The sequence below is a fragment of the Aythya ferina genome, assembly GCF_964211825.1.
Source record: "Aythya ferina genome assembly, chromosome: Z".
NCBI lineage: Eukaryota > Metazoa > Chordata > Aves > Anseriformes > Anatidae > Aythya > Aythya ferina.
In genome coordinates, this window is record NC_140299.1 from 52,379,132 (window position 1) to 52,394,382 (window position 15,251).

A 15,251-nucleotide genomic window follows, 5' to 3' on the forward strand; every position below is an offset into this window, starting at 1 on the left:
ATAACAGTTTCTCCTGGATTTCCTGAAGTTAGGTCTTCCACTTGGGAAATCCTAGTTGCAGAGCAGGGGGAAAAAAAAAAAAAAAACCACACAGATGCTCTTGTTTAGGAATTTTAAAAACTTACAAATTGCCACAGAAATGTATATCGCATTCTTACATGAATCACAATGACCTCATTTCTTGTTTCGGGAGAGACAATGTGAGAGCACTGTCAGCAGGCATTAGTACATTTCCGGAGATTGGCATTAAATAAAGCATGCTGTGTCTAGTAAATCCAAGTGAATCTATTGTCATTACTAACCAAAACAATTATCAAACGTGATGAGCATTCTGTGCTGCATTGGTACTTAAGAGTTAAAATAAAGGGCGGCTTTACTGGCTTAAGTGTGTACTTTGCCATATTTTTCCTGTGTTGCTTCTTGCCTTGTTTCTGAATCTCCTTCTGTACCTTTATTAATCGGAAGCTACCAGCAGGGGCTAACAGGCAGTGGAAAGGGAGTGACTTCCAAGGAGAGTTTCCAAATATTTAAGTGGTTAACATCTATCATTTGTGAATTGTACTCCAAAACTGTGTTGTAAGGGTGCTTTTACTATACCATTATGCCCACAGAATTAATGACTGTGACAAAGACCAAGCAGAGTCTCAGAAAAAACCCCTTCCCTTATGGCAGGTTGGTCCTTCTCCTTTTAGCAGATTCACAGCTGTCGAAATCCAGGTGGGACCTAGAAGAGTCTTCTCGCCCCATCCCATGTCCTGGCCAGCTAGACCTGTACTTGGCCAGCCTGGGATTTGCAGTCACCTTTGTCCCTCTGGCTCTGATAAAGGTCTGACAAACTGTACTGCTTCTGCTGTGTGTTTTCCCCAGCCAGGATGAGAATATGTGCTCTCCTCAAGGCCCCTGTTCCCCCTCCCCAAAACTCAGGTTCCCTGCTGCACAGCATTTTGTCAACCCAGGCTGGTTTCTTGGTGGTATCACAGGCAAAGGCAGTCTCCTCCTTCTGCAAGATGCCTGGCCAAAATGGATGCATGAGAATGGTGCTGACCCTTTTTCTTCAAGGTTTCAGTTGCTTATTTATTGGAGATGAATGACTGGGCTGGCTCAGGTCACGATAGTACAAACCCAGCTCCCTGTGCACCAAATCATAGTTTCCTTTGATTTAACCTATGCTGAAGATGTCATGGTGTATCTGCAGGCGATGAAGACTGTTCTGGGGGAAGCAGCTATGCCTGAAAGTCTTTCTGTCCTTCTTTATATTAGATGGGGATGGGAAAAAAAATCACTGAAAATCCAAACCAACCTGCTACTTTCTGAAGTTGCTTTTAAAATAAAGATGACATGGTTTTCATGGGTCAAAGTATGCAAGATTTCAGACAAATGAGTGACAGCAGTAGGGCCCAGGAGCAGCACTGGTGTTTAAACTTAATCAGGAGAACAGCTTGTCGCTGTGGGCAGTAAAGCTGAACTTTCATTTATCTGACCTAAAGAGGCTTCACTCGTGCCTTGGCTGGCCTCAGAAAACGAGAACATAATACATAAGCTGCTGAATGGCTTAATTAGTTCTGCCTCCCAGTTTGGCCTTTCTCTCAGACACAGCCATATTGCCGAAGCCCTGCTGGATGCTGTTGAGAGTACGATTTTTTTAATTGGGTAGTGAAATACTTGCGCTGGAGAAGACACTTCACAGAGAGGGACAATGACTGGGGGATGGTGTAGCAAGCACTTCTGTTTGCCTAGGTCTCTCTCTGGTGACAGCAGACTGTTAATAAGCTGCTGGGCTGATTTTTGCCTTCCAGGTTTACGCTAGCAGTCATTTTCACAGGTGAGAGGAGAAAAAAAACCACCTGGTTAAATGTGTATAGAAGAGGTGTTTCATTGCTATATTCAAATGTACGTGTTAATAAAGCTACCACATTACAAACAATTCCTCTTTTTTTTCCTTCACTGCCCTCGGTCTGTTTTTATTGGGGAGATTTGCAGTCCCAGGTCGTCTCTGTACTCGTCTATTGGTCTCCAGCGTGTGACTGTCCTGCCTGGCTTTCCTTTCTCCTCTGTCCCTGGTTCTCCTCTGTCCCTGGTCATCCTCCTCGAGGCAGGTGGGTAGATGTGTGCTGGGAGGACGAGGGGACATGAATTTTCCTGCCGAGGCCTGCTTGTGGGGCTGCACCGTGTCGCCTCTACGGCCTTGCAGCCCTGCCCTGCTCCTCGGTGGAGCCCCAGCCTTCTGCCTCCAGCAAAAGAAAATATTTTCTAAAATCTGAACTCAGCCGGAGCAGACAAGACGTCTTCTCAGCCTTGTTAACATAAAGGGCACTTGTATGGGTCTGGAAACATATCCTCCTCTGGAACTGGCCATGCTAACAGTGGTCTCTATTGAGCAGCTCTATCTCTTAGGCTTTGGCAGGCTGCAGAGTACTGATTGTTATGACTTTGCAGTTTATACATTTAAATACCAAAAAAAAAAGAGTTTTGACAAAGTGACTTAGTCCTAAAAAGTGCTTCCTTGGGGAAAGAAAAATTGGGGGGGGAGGGGAGGGCTGCAAAATAATTGCTTAAAGAAACATGAAATCCCTAATCCCTGTTATTTGATGAAAGAAATCCAAGGGAGTTGTTAAGAAGCAAATATCTTCTTAAGATTCGTGAACAGTCTTTTCTCTGATACTTCTAGGAGGGGAAAGCTTTCACCCCTCCTCTGTAACTAAGTGTATAATCTCATTCTTCACAAAAAAAACCCTGTACAAGTAGTTCCCGGGTTGCTATGCAAATCTGGTCTTTCCCAACAGCTGCTGGAAGGAGCTTGTTTTTGAATTCCTGGTGAAACAAATAGCTTTTTGGAAAGCCTGTCACTCGCTGTTTTGTGTACAGTGAGGTGTCATGAGGCAACTGAGCTCATGTAACAGCTTGCTTCTGCCAGAAGAGATGGTCCCAGCCGCATGCTGCCGCGGATTGTCTCATGCTAGCTCTTGTGCTCATCTGTTTTCTTAGCAAGTGTAAGCCAGTAAAAATGGAGTAAAAAAAAAAAAAAAGTCTAAAAAAAGGTTTAGTTTCTCCTGACAATGCATGCTGAATCACCTTTCCAATGGTCAAACAGTGCCAGAGCTGATATGCAGAAGAAAATGAAATACGTACATGTACTTTAAGCCATGCCACATACCCATTCCTGAAACTGAATCATGGAAATGAGTGCATTTGCTGTAGAATTTCTCTGGCTTCTTTCAGGAGCTAAGGAAGCACATAGTGGCTGTTTTTTTGTACACCCTTTTTCACAGAATCACAGAATAATTGAGGTTGGAAGGGATCTCAGGAGACCCTCTAGTCCAACCTCCTGCCTCAGGCAGGGTCCCCTTGAGAACATTTCCCAGTATTGTGTCCAGATGGTGGCCCTATATTGCTGATTTAAGCAGCCTTGAGAAAGTTACCCTCTTACCTTTCTGTAAAATACGTATTGCTTACTTTCTAGGGAGACCTTTGCTCTTCTGCTTTGCTTTCTTTCTCTGCATCACTTCCAGTCATGCATGTCCAGCTCTGCTGCACCCTCCTTGCACTGCGTAATGTGACACACTCCTGATCCTCACTCTAAAACTTCCCTTACATCAAATTTGCTCACGTACTGCATCATCCTCATATTAGCATGGATTGCTAGCTGCAGTCTTTCCCTGTGCTTTAACCACATCTCTGTTCATTTCGATAACACCACCCTTTGTCATGTTTTCCTTTCTTGCCCTTTCGCATTTCCAGGCAGTCTTGAAAGTCTAGGCACCCTGGGCTGCTGTTTTCCTCTGCAGTTCTGCTTTCCTGAAAAGGTACAAAATTGTATTTTCTGAGGGTCGAAGGGCTGCTGATTGCAAGTCCATGTTGCAGTGACTAGAGCCTGTGAAGATAAGTATGTCAAATGTTCATTTTGGATATGCCCTGCAACATTTAACAGGGGTACATGCAAGACTGGATTCTTGGATAGCTAAAACCTGTGGTGCCCATGCGCTCTTAATTGAAATTCCATCGTTCCGTTGTGCCTTCTTGAATCTCTAAGCTTACTTTTTGTTCTTTCTGCGGCTCTACTGCTGTTTCTGACACAATGAAGGCCAGCAGGAGCTTTTAAGTGGTAGTTTGGTAACACTGCATTTTATCCTAATTGTCCCTGATGTTTGCTGTCTTCTTTGGCTGGCAGTGAGACATTACGCGAGGTCCATGGCTCTGCAGGAGGAAATTGCATGTCTTGTGACCTGCACTTGAAAGCTGGGTAGTTCAAGTTATCATAACCTACAGCTGCAGGGAGGAGATTACCACATCCTTAACTCAGTAAACAACAAAATTGTTTGAAGGCCAAGGGTTTAGTACAAATAATAGTTAAAACATGGGCTGTTTGTTTATTGTTTTTTTTTAAGGTGCAGAATTAAACACTCAGCAGCTAGGAAATGCCAGAGTTGAGGCAGTAATTACCTCCCCATTTGTGGGCTGCCGGCTGGAGCGGCGGAACGCCCTGACACCAAATGGACAAATACTTGGGGGCCTGGTGATGCTGGCAGCCCCTTGGTGGTGGCTGGCCTTCTGCGGGCACCCAGAGCATACGGGGTGCAGGCTGAGCTCAGCAGCAGCTGAATGCAGCAGAAAAGCTTCCCCAGCACAACAAAGCCAAGTCCACAAGGCACAGAAGGAGGGGCTCAGCTGGCTGACTTGATCGACCGGCCGTATGTGGACGCGGTGGGGCACAGCTGCATCGTCGCTTATCCTCGCCATCGGCTCCGCTCCTCTCCTTTGCTACAGCCCTGTCATCTTTTGAGACAAAGGAGGTAGGCAGCACGCACACAGAAGCCCTCCATCGTGTTGTAGCCTTGGTTTATCTCTAAAGGCTTCCGGAGGAACAGCAGTGTACTGTCCTGCTGCTAAAGATGACTTGGTAATGAACATGTAGAATTAAAATTACATGGGTAGATGAAATTCTGGCTTGTGAAATGTAACATGGTACAGCAAATATCTTTCCTATTCACAGTTCAGCACTTTAACGAGCGCCTTCTGCTCTGGACCCCTGCGTTGTTTATTGACCACCATTCAGCTTACTGAGGAAGGGAATCTCATTCACCATGCTAGCTTGCTGAAGAGTGCCCGTGCAATGTCCAGCTGCACCTTTAGCAGCAAAGACTCCAAGCCCGGGAAATGCACATGTCCCTCTATGCGGCTACTTTTATTTTAGCTGCGTGCATAACTCGATATCCAGCTCCTGGGATGCTTTGAAGACTGCTTACCCAGCTTTCTCTTAGCCCAGCTAATTGATCCCGAATCTCAAAATGCAATAAATGACATCGTCTCACAGGGGTATGTCTAGTTTCCTCAGTAGCTGCTGCAAAGACGCAGGGTTTCTCAGATTGGTAAGCAATTGTGTGTTTGTTTTTGCTTTTTTTGTTTTGAAGCCGTCATTTCCACCTTGAAGTCTGGAGCGGTTTCTTTATTTGAGAATATCTTTCCATTCAAAGGACTTTTTGAGGGTTTTAAAAAGATTCTTTAGAAAGACAATATTTTAAATACATAAATGGAAGTGGATTCTGGGAGCTACAAAGTCTTCACTTTATAGTCGCTGTGAGTGTCAAAGCAGCTGTGGGTTGTCACTGCTCCAAAAGTTTGTGCTTTCAGCCTGAGGTTCTTAGGGAGCTTTTTAAATAATTACTGATATCACTGTATCTATCTGCACTTGGAAAATCACCTGTTAGGAGCTTCCTTTCTAAGTCACAGTAATGAAAAAATGACAAATTTTTGATTCTTTTTGGATTTGCCATTTGAATTTTGAGCTTAATGCTTATATTTTCCAAGTTTTTTAAACCAAAACTTAAGGTTCTTTCTGTCACAGCAGGCGGCGTGCCTTTAAAGAAATGAAATGCTGTGCATATAACAAGACCCACTGACGTCAGGGTAGTGAGCCCAGTTTTTCCCTTTGTATTCCCTCCCGTTCCCCCTTCTGCTAGCAGCTGTTTCAGTCTCTACCCTTTCGCTTTCCAGGGTAATGACTCTGGGGACCAAGCTATCTCACTGACCATCTGTGGCCCATGCAGCAATTTGTAGTGGATAATCCCTCACAGTAAGCTCTCCCAGCACGTGCTGTGTGTTAGTTTTGGACCGGGTCCTTTTCTGAGCTCACTGTGGGTCTGCGAGCTGCTGCGGCAGCGTGCCCTCTTTCCTGCAGCTTGGGGAGCGATGAGGTGCCCAGTGGAGGGCTTTTAGTTCAGTGTGGTTTGAGTTACACCAGAGGCTTCCAAACCCCATTTACCACTGGGAAATGGCTAAAATCTATAAAAGAAATATGTAATTGAGTCACAATGTTATTTACCTAAGGCTTTCCATCAGAAAGCACATGATGTGGAATAGAGCTGGAAGACTTACAATTGTAAAAAACCACACATGCACACGCACATATATTTTACATGCTGCTCTCGTCATTGCTTTCTTAAAGGACAGACTTTACGCTCATAACTCCTCCGTCTTCCTTTCTCAAGTGGTGCCAACCTGCCTGTCACATCATCGCCGACTGCAGGAGCTGGAGCTGAAGGAGCTGGTGGAGATGCTGTTGGTAAATGTACCTGGTGTAAGAGTGGCTGTCCTGTGGCAGACTGAAGGTTCACCTAATGCAGCCTCTTGTGGCCAAAAAACAGAATTTAGGGAACTAAGAACTACAGAGAGCAGTACTTCTCTGGTAACTTCTTCCAGCAGAGGTTTCCTGGTGGTCCTTGCTAGCGCTGGATGGATGGTGTCCTGCCCTGTGCTGGTCAGTCTAACTTCTCAGCTGTCAGCCACCACCAGGTCTGTGTCCCTGGGACTCACCAGTGACCCCCTCTGGTCCTCTCTTTTTGGGGTGAGGGATCCCAGACTGCATGGTCGTTTCTTATGCATAGGCTCATCTGTATCCTTGGCTCCAACTCACTTCCACTGTGTGTTTGCTAAGGCAGGCGTGGAGGTGGCAGTGACGTTTAGCCTGTGCTTACTTTATAAGTAGCTCTCCCTTACCTCTTTGCCCTGCTCTCCCTACTTCTGTCAGCTCCCATATTTCCACCAACCTGTTTTTTGTGTAATGCTGATGGGCCGGTGGAGGCCTGGCTCCAGCTTCCCCAGGTGAGCAAGCTGCCCAAAAGCCCAGAGCAGCTGCAAGCTGCAGAAACCTGTGCTCCCAGTGCGTGCAGCAAGATGTGGTCATTTGCAGTCTGGTTAGAAATCCTCAGTGCTTGCATCGCGTAAATCACTCAGCTTTGGCTAGCACAGGACCATCACGGCACGGAGAATGACATCATTTGGCAAAAGGGCTGCTGATGGTGGTGTGGCAGCATCCCTGCTCTCCCACAGGCAGGGGCCGCTCCAGCTCAGCCTGCACAGGCACAGCTTGATAAATCCAAATAGCTTTAGTTACCGCTGAAGTTTCTGCCCAAGGGAGTGCACGATGCCTGTGGCTCCCCCTCTCCAGAAAGGTGCAGGAATGATACCGTGCTGTAACTGCTGTGATCTGTTCATTAAACTTTGTCACCCAGAGATCGTTTCCTTGCAGTGCACCCATTGTTTTTACGGCCCTAATTTGCCATTTACAAATAAAGGCAATAAATGCCCGCAACAGAAGATCAATGGTATGGTTCTGCATGCAGTCTCACCTATGTGCTGCTAGCGATCAGCGCAAGGAGCTGCAGAGAAATAAAATGCAAGATGCCTGCACTGTTGTGTGAACCCTTCCAGCTCAGTAACGCTGAAAAGCCATCAGGCGCCTTCTGCTCTGAAACCAGCACGCCACTCTCAGGATCACCATGCTGCCCCTTTATTCCTCTTACAATACCCGGCAGTTAAGCACAAACATCTCCCTGGCATATCATCAGGCAGCCTGTGCTGGAGGAGATTTTTTTTTTCCCCCTGCAAGCTGCCAAGGTGGACTCCTTAGCTCCGGCGATAGACTGAATGAGACTGCAGTTCCCCCATCAGTTTCATAATACTCAGAAAGCTTCCATTTACATCATTGTGTGCAGTGCAGGGCAGCAGCTGCCAGGAAATTTGAAACTATTTTGATTCCAGTTGACTAGAACAGCAGCAATTGAATTAGCTGGTATCGCTATAGATAAACTGATGATCTGTGCATTTTATTTCTTTGACCAATGGGTAACTGCTGGAGCTACAGTAACCTCTGTGAGTAAGGAGACTGTTCAAGCAAATATATCTGATTTCTCTAGCTAGCTAATCTGTCTATCTATCTATCTATATACTGCATAGAGAGAGAGACACACACCATTCTTTTGTAAAATGTACCTGTAAACAAAATGTCTGTCTATGCTTGTAACTTGTGTTTTGCTTCCTAGAATTTCCTTTTATTATGCTGTAGACAAGCTTGATTGAAACGGAGTGTCTATTTACCTATGAAATATCATATCTATGCCTGATTTAAGTCATGAATTCTTTCAACCTCTAGTCATACGAAAGGCTGACAGCTGCTGTTAGGTTATATTTGCCCATTTTCTCGCCACTCGCCCCCGTGCTGTTTTAGCTCTTTCTCTCTCCTTTTTATTTTTTTTTTTTTTTGCTTTGTTGAAAGAAGCCACCTTCAATGCAAAGTAGAAATTGGTGTTACCTGAGAGTGTGTGTCCTTTCATTGTTTGTTTGGTGGTGGGTATTTTTTTCCCTGCTCATCTTCAGTGCGGTCCTTAAATTTTGTTGTTGCCTTTCTAGCCTTGTTTGTAATGCAGTCATATTGGGGGATGGGGTTGCACAGGATATGCCAGTAGCTGCAGCAAGACATGATGCTGTGGTGGTGGATGGGAATAAGGGAGGAGTTTCCCTTAAAGAGCTCAAGCTCCTCCAGACTTGGGCACCTGAAGCGGTGCTCCACGGAGCCTTGGGGAAGGCTTTGCCCCTTCCAGGAGCTGCTGGTGGTGGTGGTGATGGTGGTGGTGATGGTGGTGTGCTGCAAGGAGCGGAGGCCTCAGCAGCGTGGTGTGTGGTGCTGCCTGAGGCAGGGGGAACAGGCTGTCGCTTTGATGCCACATTTGATATTTGTTTTTCCTCAGGCAATGTCAGGCAATGAATTAGGCAATGTTTCTCCAGGATGCTCTGCAGGGGAGAACCCCATTTGCTTGTGGTAACAAACTGCAGCAGCAGAAGTCCTCCCAGAGCATTGCTGCTGCGACCTCAGGGTAGAAAAGGCCTTAGGTTTCTACTGTGATGGTGCCCAGGTGAAACACTTGCAGCTTGCACGTATGGCAAGTTCCTGTACGTCTCTGTGGGCCTGTGTGTTCTGTACTCATGGCTTTTCCTGACCGTACCAGGCTTGCCAGAGGGTCGTGTTTGCTTGGGAGTAGGTTGTGAAAGATGTTCAGGAGGAGAAGCAAAGCAGGAACTTGTTCAGGACTGTTCACTGCTGTAAGCAGTGGCCATCGGTGATGGATGGGGCGCGCGGCAATGTGTGCGGCATTCACTGCCAGAAAGAAGGCCTCCTCTGTTTTCCCTCCTGTCAGTTCAGAAGCTAAGATAGCAATTAGCAGAGACGAGCCTGGCCCCTTGGCAGGAGCTGTGCGCGGTGCCTTGTTGGGGCTTGGCCTCCAGTGTGTGTTGGCTGCAGCCCAGCCCCGTGGGGGGCCGGGGGGACACCGATGCCCCGGGCTTCCTTCCAAGGGGCCGAGTGTGTGGGTCAGAGGGAGGCATGGGGGTCCCTGCTTGTGTGGGCACTTCCCATTGCCTTCCTTCGGGATGTGCAGAGGCCGGGGCATGGCCATGTGCCTCGCCATGGTGCTGGGGATTTGGAGCTGGAGCAGCATCTGCCATGGGGGACACCCCCTCTGGTGGGTCTGCAAGCTGAGAGTTGCCGTAGGTAGAGCTGAGCCCTCCAAGAAGGGTTTACTGACATCTACAGTGATGGGGCAGCAGCCAGCATTAATGCTGCAGCACCTAAGTGCTGTGTGGATGTGAGACTGAATTTGTATACACTGGGGGCTGTTTACCTGGGGCTCCCAATCACTTAGAAAAAGCACTGTGCCTGGAGATGCCTGTGTGGAGAAAAGATACCACAGCCTTCTTCAAACTCCTCTGGTATACCCACACCTGTGGGCTTGGAAACTCTGTGACAAAGGCAGGCTAGCAGTGCAGATGTGGACAGGCCATCTCTGCTCCTCACAGCCCTGTGGGACCTTTCTCTTTGCTCTGAGGCTGCGTGACTTTTGCAGCAGAGGTCCCTGCTTTGCCCAGGCACTGTCCTTAACAACAGTCAAGTCATGTAGGTGAAACCTGAAGTTTAAATCAGGAGTGATTAAATCAAAGGCATGGAGATTCTAGAGAACCTGCTGGGGAAGAGGCTGTGGTTTGGTGTAGTCCGAGCCTGTCATTTTGATCCTTTGCATACACACACACCATGTGTGGTATTTACCCTGTGGATAGAGCTACTGGCTAGTTAGCTGCCAGGTGTGACCTGCTTCTCCTTGTCTTTACAAACTGCTGGCAGATATATAGCCACATTCATGTGGTGCTGAACTCGTGTTAACTTACTCTCCCTTTTACCTTGAAAATCATTAACTACAGCTACATGGCTTCCCCCTCAGCAATGGCTTGTGGCCAGCTCAGAGAGGAGACAGGCATGGGTTTGCAGAGCAGCACCCAGTGATGCCCCCCCCAGCAGGGCAAAGTGTCCAGATGCAAGTGGGTGTCTGGTTTCAGAGGTGTGCCTCTTGACATTTTTTGGAGTAGGTGATTGGGTTTGGCCTCCTCATTGTTTGGTTTAAAGAAATTTAAACTCCAGGCTATGTCTTTCCAGAAGTGTGCAGAGAATGCAGCTGCTGCTGCTTTTTTCCAAAAGCTCAGCTCCAGCTTGGACCGTAATATCAGGTGGCCAGAATTGCATCAGTGTGCCATCCATGGGTCCCTCTGAGAACAGCTGAGTCTGTGTTACCCAAGAACAATGGGAACCACTGGGTGCTCGGCTCCTTTGAAAATGCCACCATCAGTTTTCGCTCCCTCTCTGTTTACATCCGTTTGAAAAATAGCACGAGTAGGGAGGGGTAGTGAGCTTTTTGTGAAGCACTGAATTTACTTTTTTTTTAGCAGAAAATGTAAGCTACTTGGGATGTGTGCATCACTGCAACATGACCTTCAGTTACCTGAGTTGTTAAAGGAGGAGGGTAGTACTGGCAGAAAGTTTAATTGCCCATTAATTGCTGTATAATTTAACTAATTGGTTTTGTGGGATATATGGGGTGTGGCTGATTACCTTCCTGGTGTTTCACCTTTGTAAGTGAAAATGACCTCGAAGTATTTTTTAAGTGAAACCACTACGTATGGCGCATACTGTGGATGGATGTTAAACTACTGAGTATCTGCTTCGTTCAGCCTGTGTGTTTGGTGTGTGGCCTCAGACTATTCATGGGCCACTGGGACCCTTTCTGAAGTGTAGCAGACATTTTTGGCATTCCTTCCTCGGCAGTGCAAGCTTCCAACATAGGGCTGCCCAAAAACTCGTATGCAAGAGGACCAGTTGTGGATAGCTGCAGTGTGAGAGCATGCAGAAATGAGTTAAACAGAACGGTATTTTCCCTGCAGGGACAAACACAATTGCTCTGTTCTGAAAGGCTGGGATGCGGTAGTTAGGCTTTTTGCTTATGCACAAAGTAGATAAATCCACACTCTTTTTTTTTTTTTTTTTTTTGGCAGGTAGTGGCCATGGAAGTAACACGTTGCTCCCCCACACCATCATCAATGAATTTCCAGAGTACGGCACTATAGAGCCAAGTGGAGACGCACTCAGGACATCATCAGAGGGCCAGGCAGAGCCTGTGACGTGCAGCCCAGAAGGACGGGACAGTCACCAGGTACCTGGCAGGCCTCCTTCTCAGCCTGCGGCTTCTGTGGACGAGTCTAGAGCTCACGCTAAGGCAGTACAGCTGCATGCTACGGAAGAAGGCTTACAACCTGCGGGTAACGTGCCAGAGATTATGAAAATCTCTCGACGGCTAGAAGCAACAAAGGTGCAAGAGGGAGCAAATACTTCTCTTGATTCGGAGACACACATGGAAAAAAAGAACGTTCCTGGCAGCCAAAATGTACAGACAGCCAGAGAACCAGTTCCAGCAGGCCAAGAAAAAACCTCAGACATGCCTCTTCCATCTGAACGAACAGCTGAGGAAAAAATGCATTTGATCGTAGGGAAAGATCTGGCTGCAATATGGACTGGAGAAAAGCAGTCCGAGTCCTTGCAAGCCACCAGTAATAAAACTGAGGAGGTCCACACAGCAGAGGAGACAAGCTGTCATAGACCATCTGCGACAAACCTGGAAGCAGCCAGCAGAGTGGAAGGGTGGGCGCATTTCGAGGAGTTTTCAGCATACAGTCAAGGCAAAATGCAAATGGGTCCTGAGAGGAGGCTCTCTAAAGAGGCAGCTGTGAGCAAACATGTAGAATTTCAAGGGGTGGAGATTTTATGGCTGCAAAAAGCAGAGGAGCAGAGCAAAAAGAAGCATTCACTGCTGGAGACCGCATCCGTGGAGAGGAAGGCATTCCCCAAAACATCCAGCCACCCTGCGCCCCCAATGGTCTCCCCGGGCTTGGTTGCCGCTCCGGACAGTGCTTGGAGAGAGGTCTGGGAAGACCCCAAGCTGGGAGCTGCCTGTGGAGCTGCTCCTCTGGCGTTGCTTGATGAAAGTGGGGAGGATGAAGTTTTTGTGAAGGACAGAAAGAACCGCGGCGAGGAGGAGACCACTGTGCTAGCGAGAGGCCAGGGCAGGTGAGATGGCTTCTGGGGTTGTGGGGGTTCGGATGAGTGTCTCTTACTGCAAGCACAGGACTTTTGCCTGCCCCTGTAGGAGCTGCTGGTTTGCTATCAATGGCAACTCAAGATTGTCTGCAGTATGGTGGAAATGGTAATGGTTAGTGTGCAGTGGTGGCCAGTGTGTGAGGCTGGGCTGAGTCCTGTCCACACTGTGCTGATGCAGTTGGATGTCAAACTTGTCTTTGGAAGTGTGAAAGTGTCTTTTGCAGTCTGTCCAGTAGCAATTGTGTGGCGAAGCAACTCTGGCAGGTGTAGCCAGGATGGTGTATAGTTACATAGAGGCAACACACAGGCCTGGCCGCATGTGCCCTTATAGATGTTCTGGTTTCGAGCCAAGTTCGTGCAAGCACAGTGTGAGCACCTCTGTGAGGTTGGATAATGAAAACATTTAGCCAAAGCCAGTTGTGGGTAAATGCAGTGACGTGCTTTCTGTGTTGTCTACCTGTTCACCTAGATGTATTTATGAACTGCAGGCTGTTCTTTGTGACAGTGTCACGATTTGCTTGCCCTTTGCTCCTGGCCATGTCTGTAATGGTGTGTGGGGTGCCCCACAGCTGTGGGAAGGCCAGTGGGCCTCACTGGGGAGCACCCAGCCCCTTGGGGCCCTCAGGACTTGCTTTGGTTACTGCCTGGGGTGGCTCTGGTTTCAGCACTGGTGGCGGACAGGTGCCATGAACACCTGAGATCTGCTGCTGCCAGGCCTCAGGCCCTGCTGCCGGGTGAGGGCACGCAGATCTCAGCTTTTGGGCAAAACGAACATATGTGAAAAGCTGCTGGCTTCCCTCAGCTGGAAGGAAAGCTCAAAAAAATAGCCAGTAACCGTACACAGTGCTCTCTCCACCTTGTGTCAGGTGAAGGCCAGGCCCGTGGGGCTCCTGGGCTGGGCTCTTGCTTCTCTCTTATTTCGGAGAGGCCTCCTCCAGTCCCCCAGGGCCACTGGCTGGGCTTGTGGCTCTGTTCTGGCCAACAGGGATGGTGCTAACAGAGAGTATATGATTTAGTGAATGCACTAAATGCACTAGCATCTGGTGTTAACTGTTAGGCAATATCATGCCTCCCCCTGCAGTGCTTTTGCCCATAACACTGTTTCCTTTCATGTCCCCAGGACTGTAACAGAGTGGAGAGGGAGATGGTGCTTGTTGTGAGCAGAGGCGGTGTGAGATGCTGGTGGGTTGTCCATGGTGTGGTCTCCTGCATGAAGCACAGACCTTTCTGTCCAGAAAGGTGGAAAACAAGGAGGTCCACTCAAAGGTCCAAACCTAGCTGCCAAACTGAAACGAGCTTGTTTGTGCTTAATTTCTAGGATCATGGAGGAGGGGGAAGCCGCCGTGGGAGGATATGAAGATGTCCTTGGACAGAGGCACTCTGACGTCTCCACTGATCTGTACAGCTCGCAGTTCGAAAACATCCTAGACAATGCCTCTTTATACTATAGCGCGGAGTCACTGGAGACGTTATACTCGGAGCCTGACAGCTACTTCAGCTTCGAGATGCCACTCACTCCGATGATCCAGCAGCGCATGAAGGAGGGCAGTCAGTTTTTAGAACGGACTTCAGCCTCAGGACAGACGGATGTCTTTCAGCTTCCCCCTGACGGGGAAGCAAAGAGCTGCTGTGAAGGGATCGCCAATGGTTTAAGGGATGTAAGTGAAACGCTCTTCAGAGGAGATGTCACAGAAGTTCCTCGTTTGGAAAGGTAAAAGTAGTGGATAAGCTTTCTGTGTGTGTGCTTAATTGTTCTGATGCCTGTGTGCTGAAGCAGACTGTCTCAGAGTGTAGTTATGACTCTGCACGCTGCACGTTTTCTACACCAAATGATTTTCAGTGTAACAGAGTCAGGTGCAGAAGAGAAAAGAGCCGTCCAAACCTGCTGTTTTATTAGAAAGTGCAAATTTACATGTTTTTTGTAGGTGTCTCTGTCATAGTTGTGTCAATAAAAGGCTGGCCTGTATTGTAGCATCTGTGGGACTTGTCCCTGGAGGAGTTAGCTACCTGCTATAAATAAACACTGTTCATCTCCTCTTACACCTGAATTTGCTTACAGCAATTTTAGGAAGAATGAAATCTGTGCACATGCACAAGATGTCCAAATGCAGCTTATGATCTGGATGTTATAGATGTGTCTTTTGGCATGGCTTTTTCTCTCATGAGACCAGCAGGAATTTTGCTGGTTTCTTCAGCTGGGACGAGGTTTTGCTCCCACTGCGTCCTAGCAGTTGCACTAGTTAACTGATTTGTTTTACTAGTGCAGTAGCAACTGACTGAAAGAGGAAGGAGTGTTGCAAAAATACTGAAGATCTCTGTTTAGGTAAAGGGAGAGGCAAAGAAACCTAGTAAGAGAAGAGTTGTGTGAGAAATAAACACTGGACTAAGTGGTCAGAAGATGCTGTGTATTTATATAAACTTGCTCTATGAGCAAACGTCCCTCATAATGTGTTGGTCAAAGAGAGATGGGGATATTGAGAGGCAGCAACGCACAAAGTGG

The 15,251-nt window shown here is 47.6% G+C and overlaps 1 protein-coding gene across 6 annotated transcripts in view; it reads left to right on the forward strand.

Moving 5' to 3' along the window:
- The window catches only part of LOC311426703 (PH and SEC7 domain-containing protein 3-like), a 107,464-nt gene that overhangs the window by 13,640 nt on the left and 78,573 nt on the right, over positions 1-15,251 (forward strand). For 5 of the 6 annotated variants that reach the window (XM_084503253.1, XM_084503255.1, XM_084503249.1 and 2 more), the window contains 2 exons: positions 11,653-12,721; positions 14,070-14,462. In XM_084503253.1, coding sequence (XP_084359379.1) covers positions 11,653-12,721; positions 14,070-14,462 — 1,462 coding nt within the window. Of the gene's footprint in view, positions 1-8,019; positions 8,149-11,652; positions 12,722-14,069; positions 14,463-15,251 lie in introns of those variants that run through there. The other variant, XM_084503254.1, reaches the window with a different exon arrangement.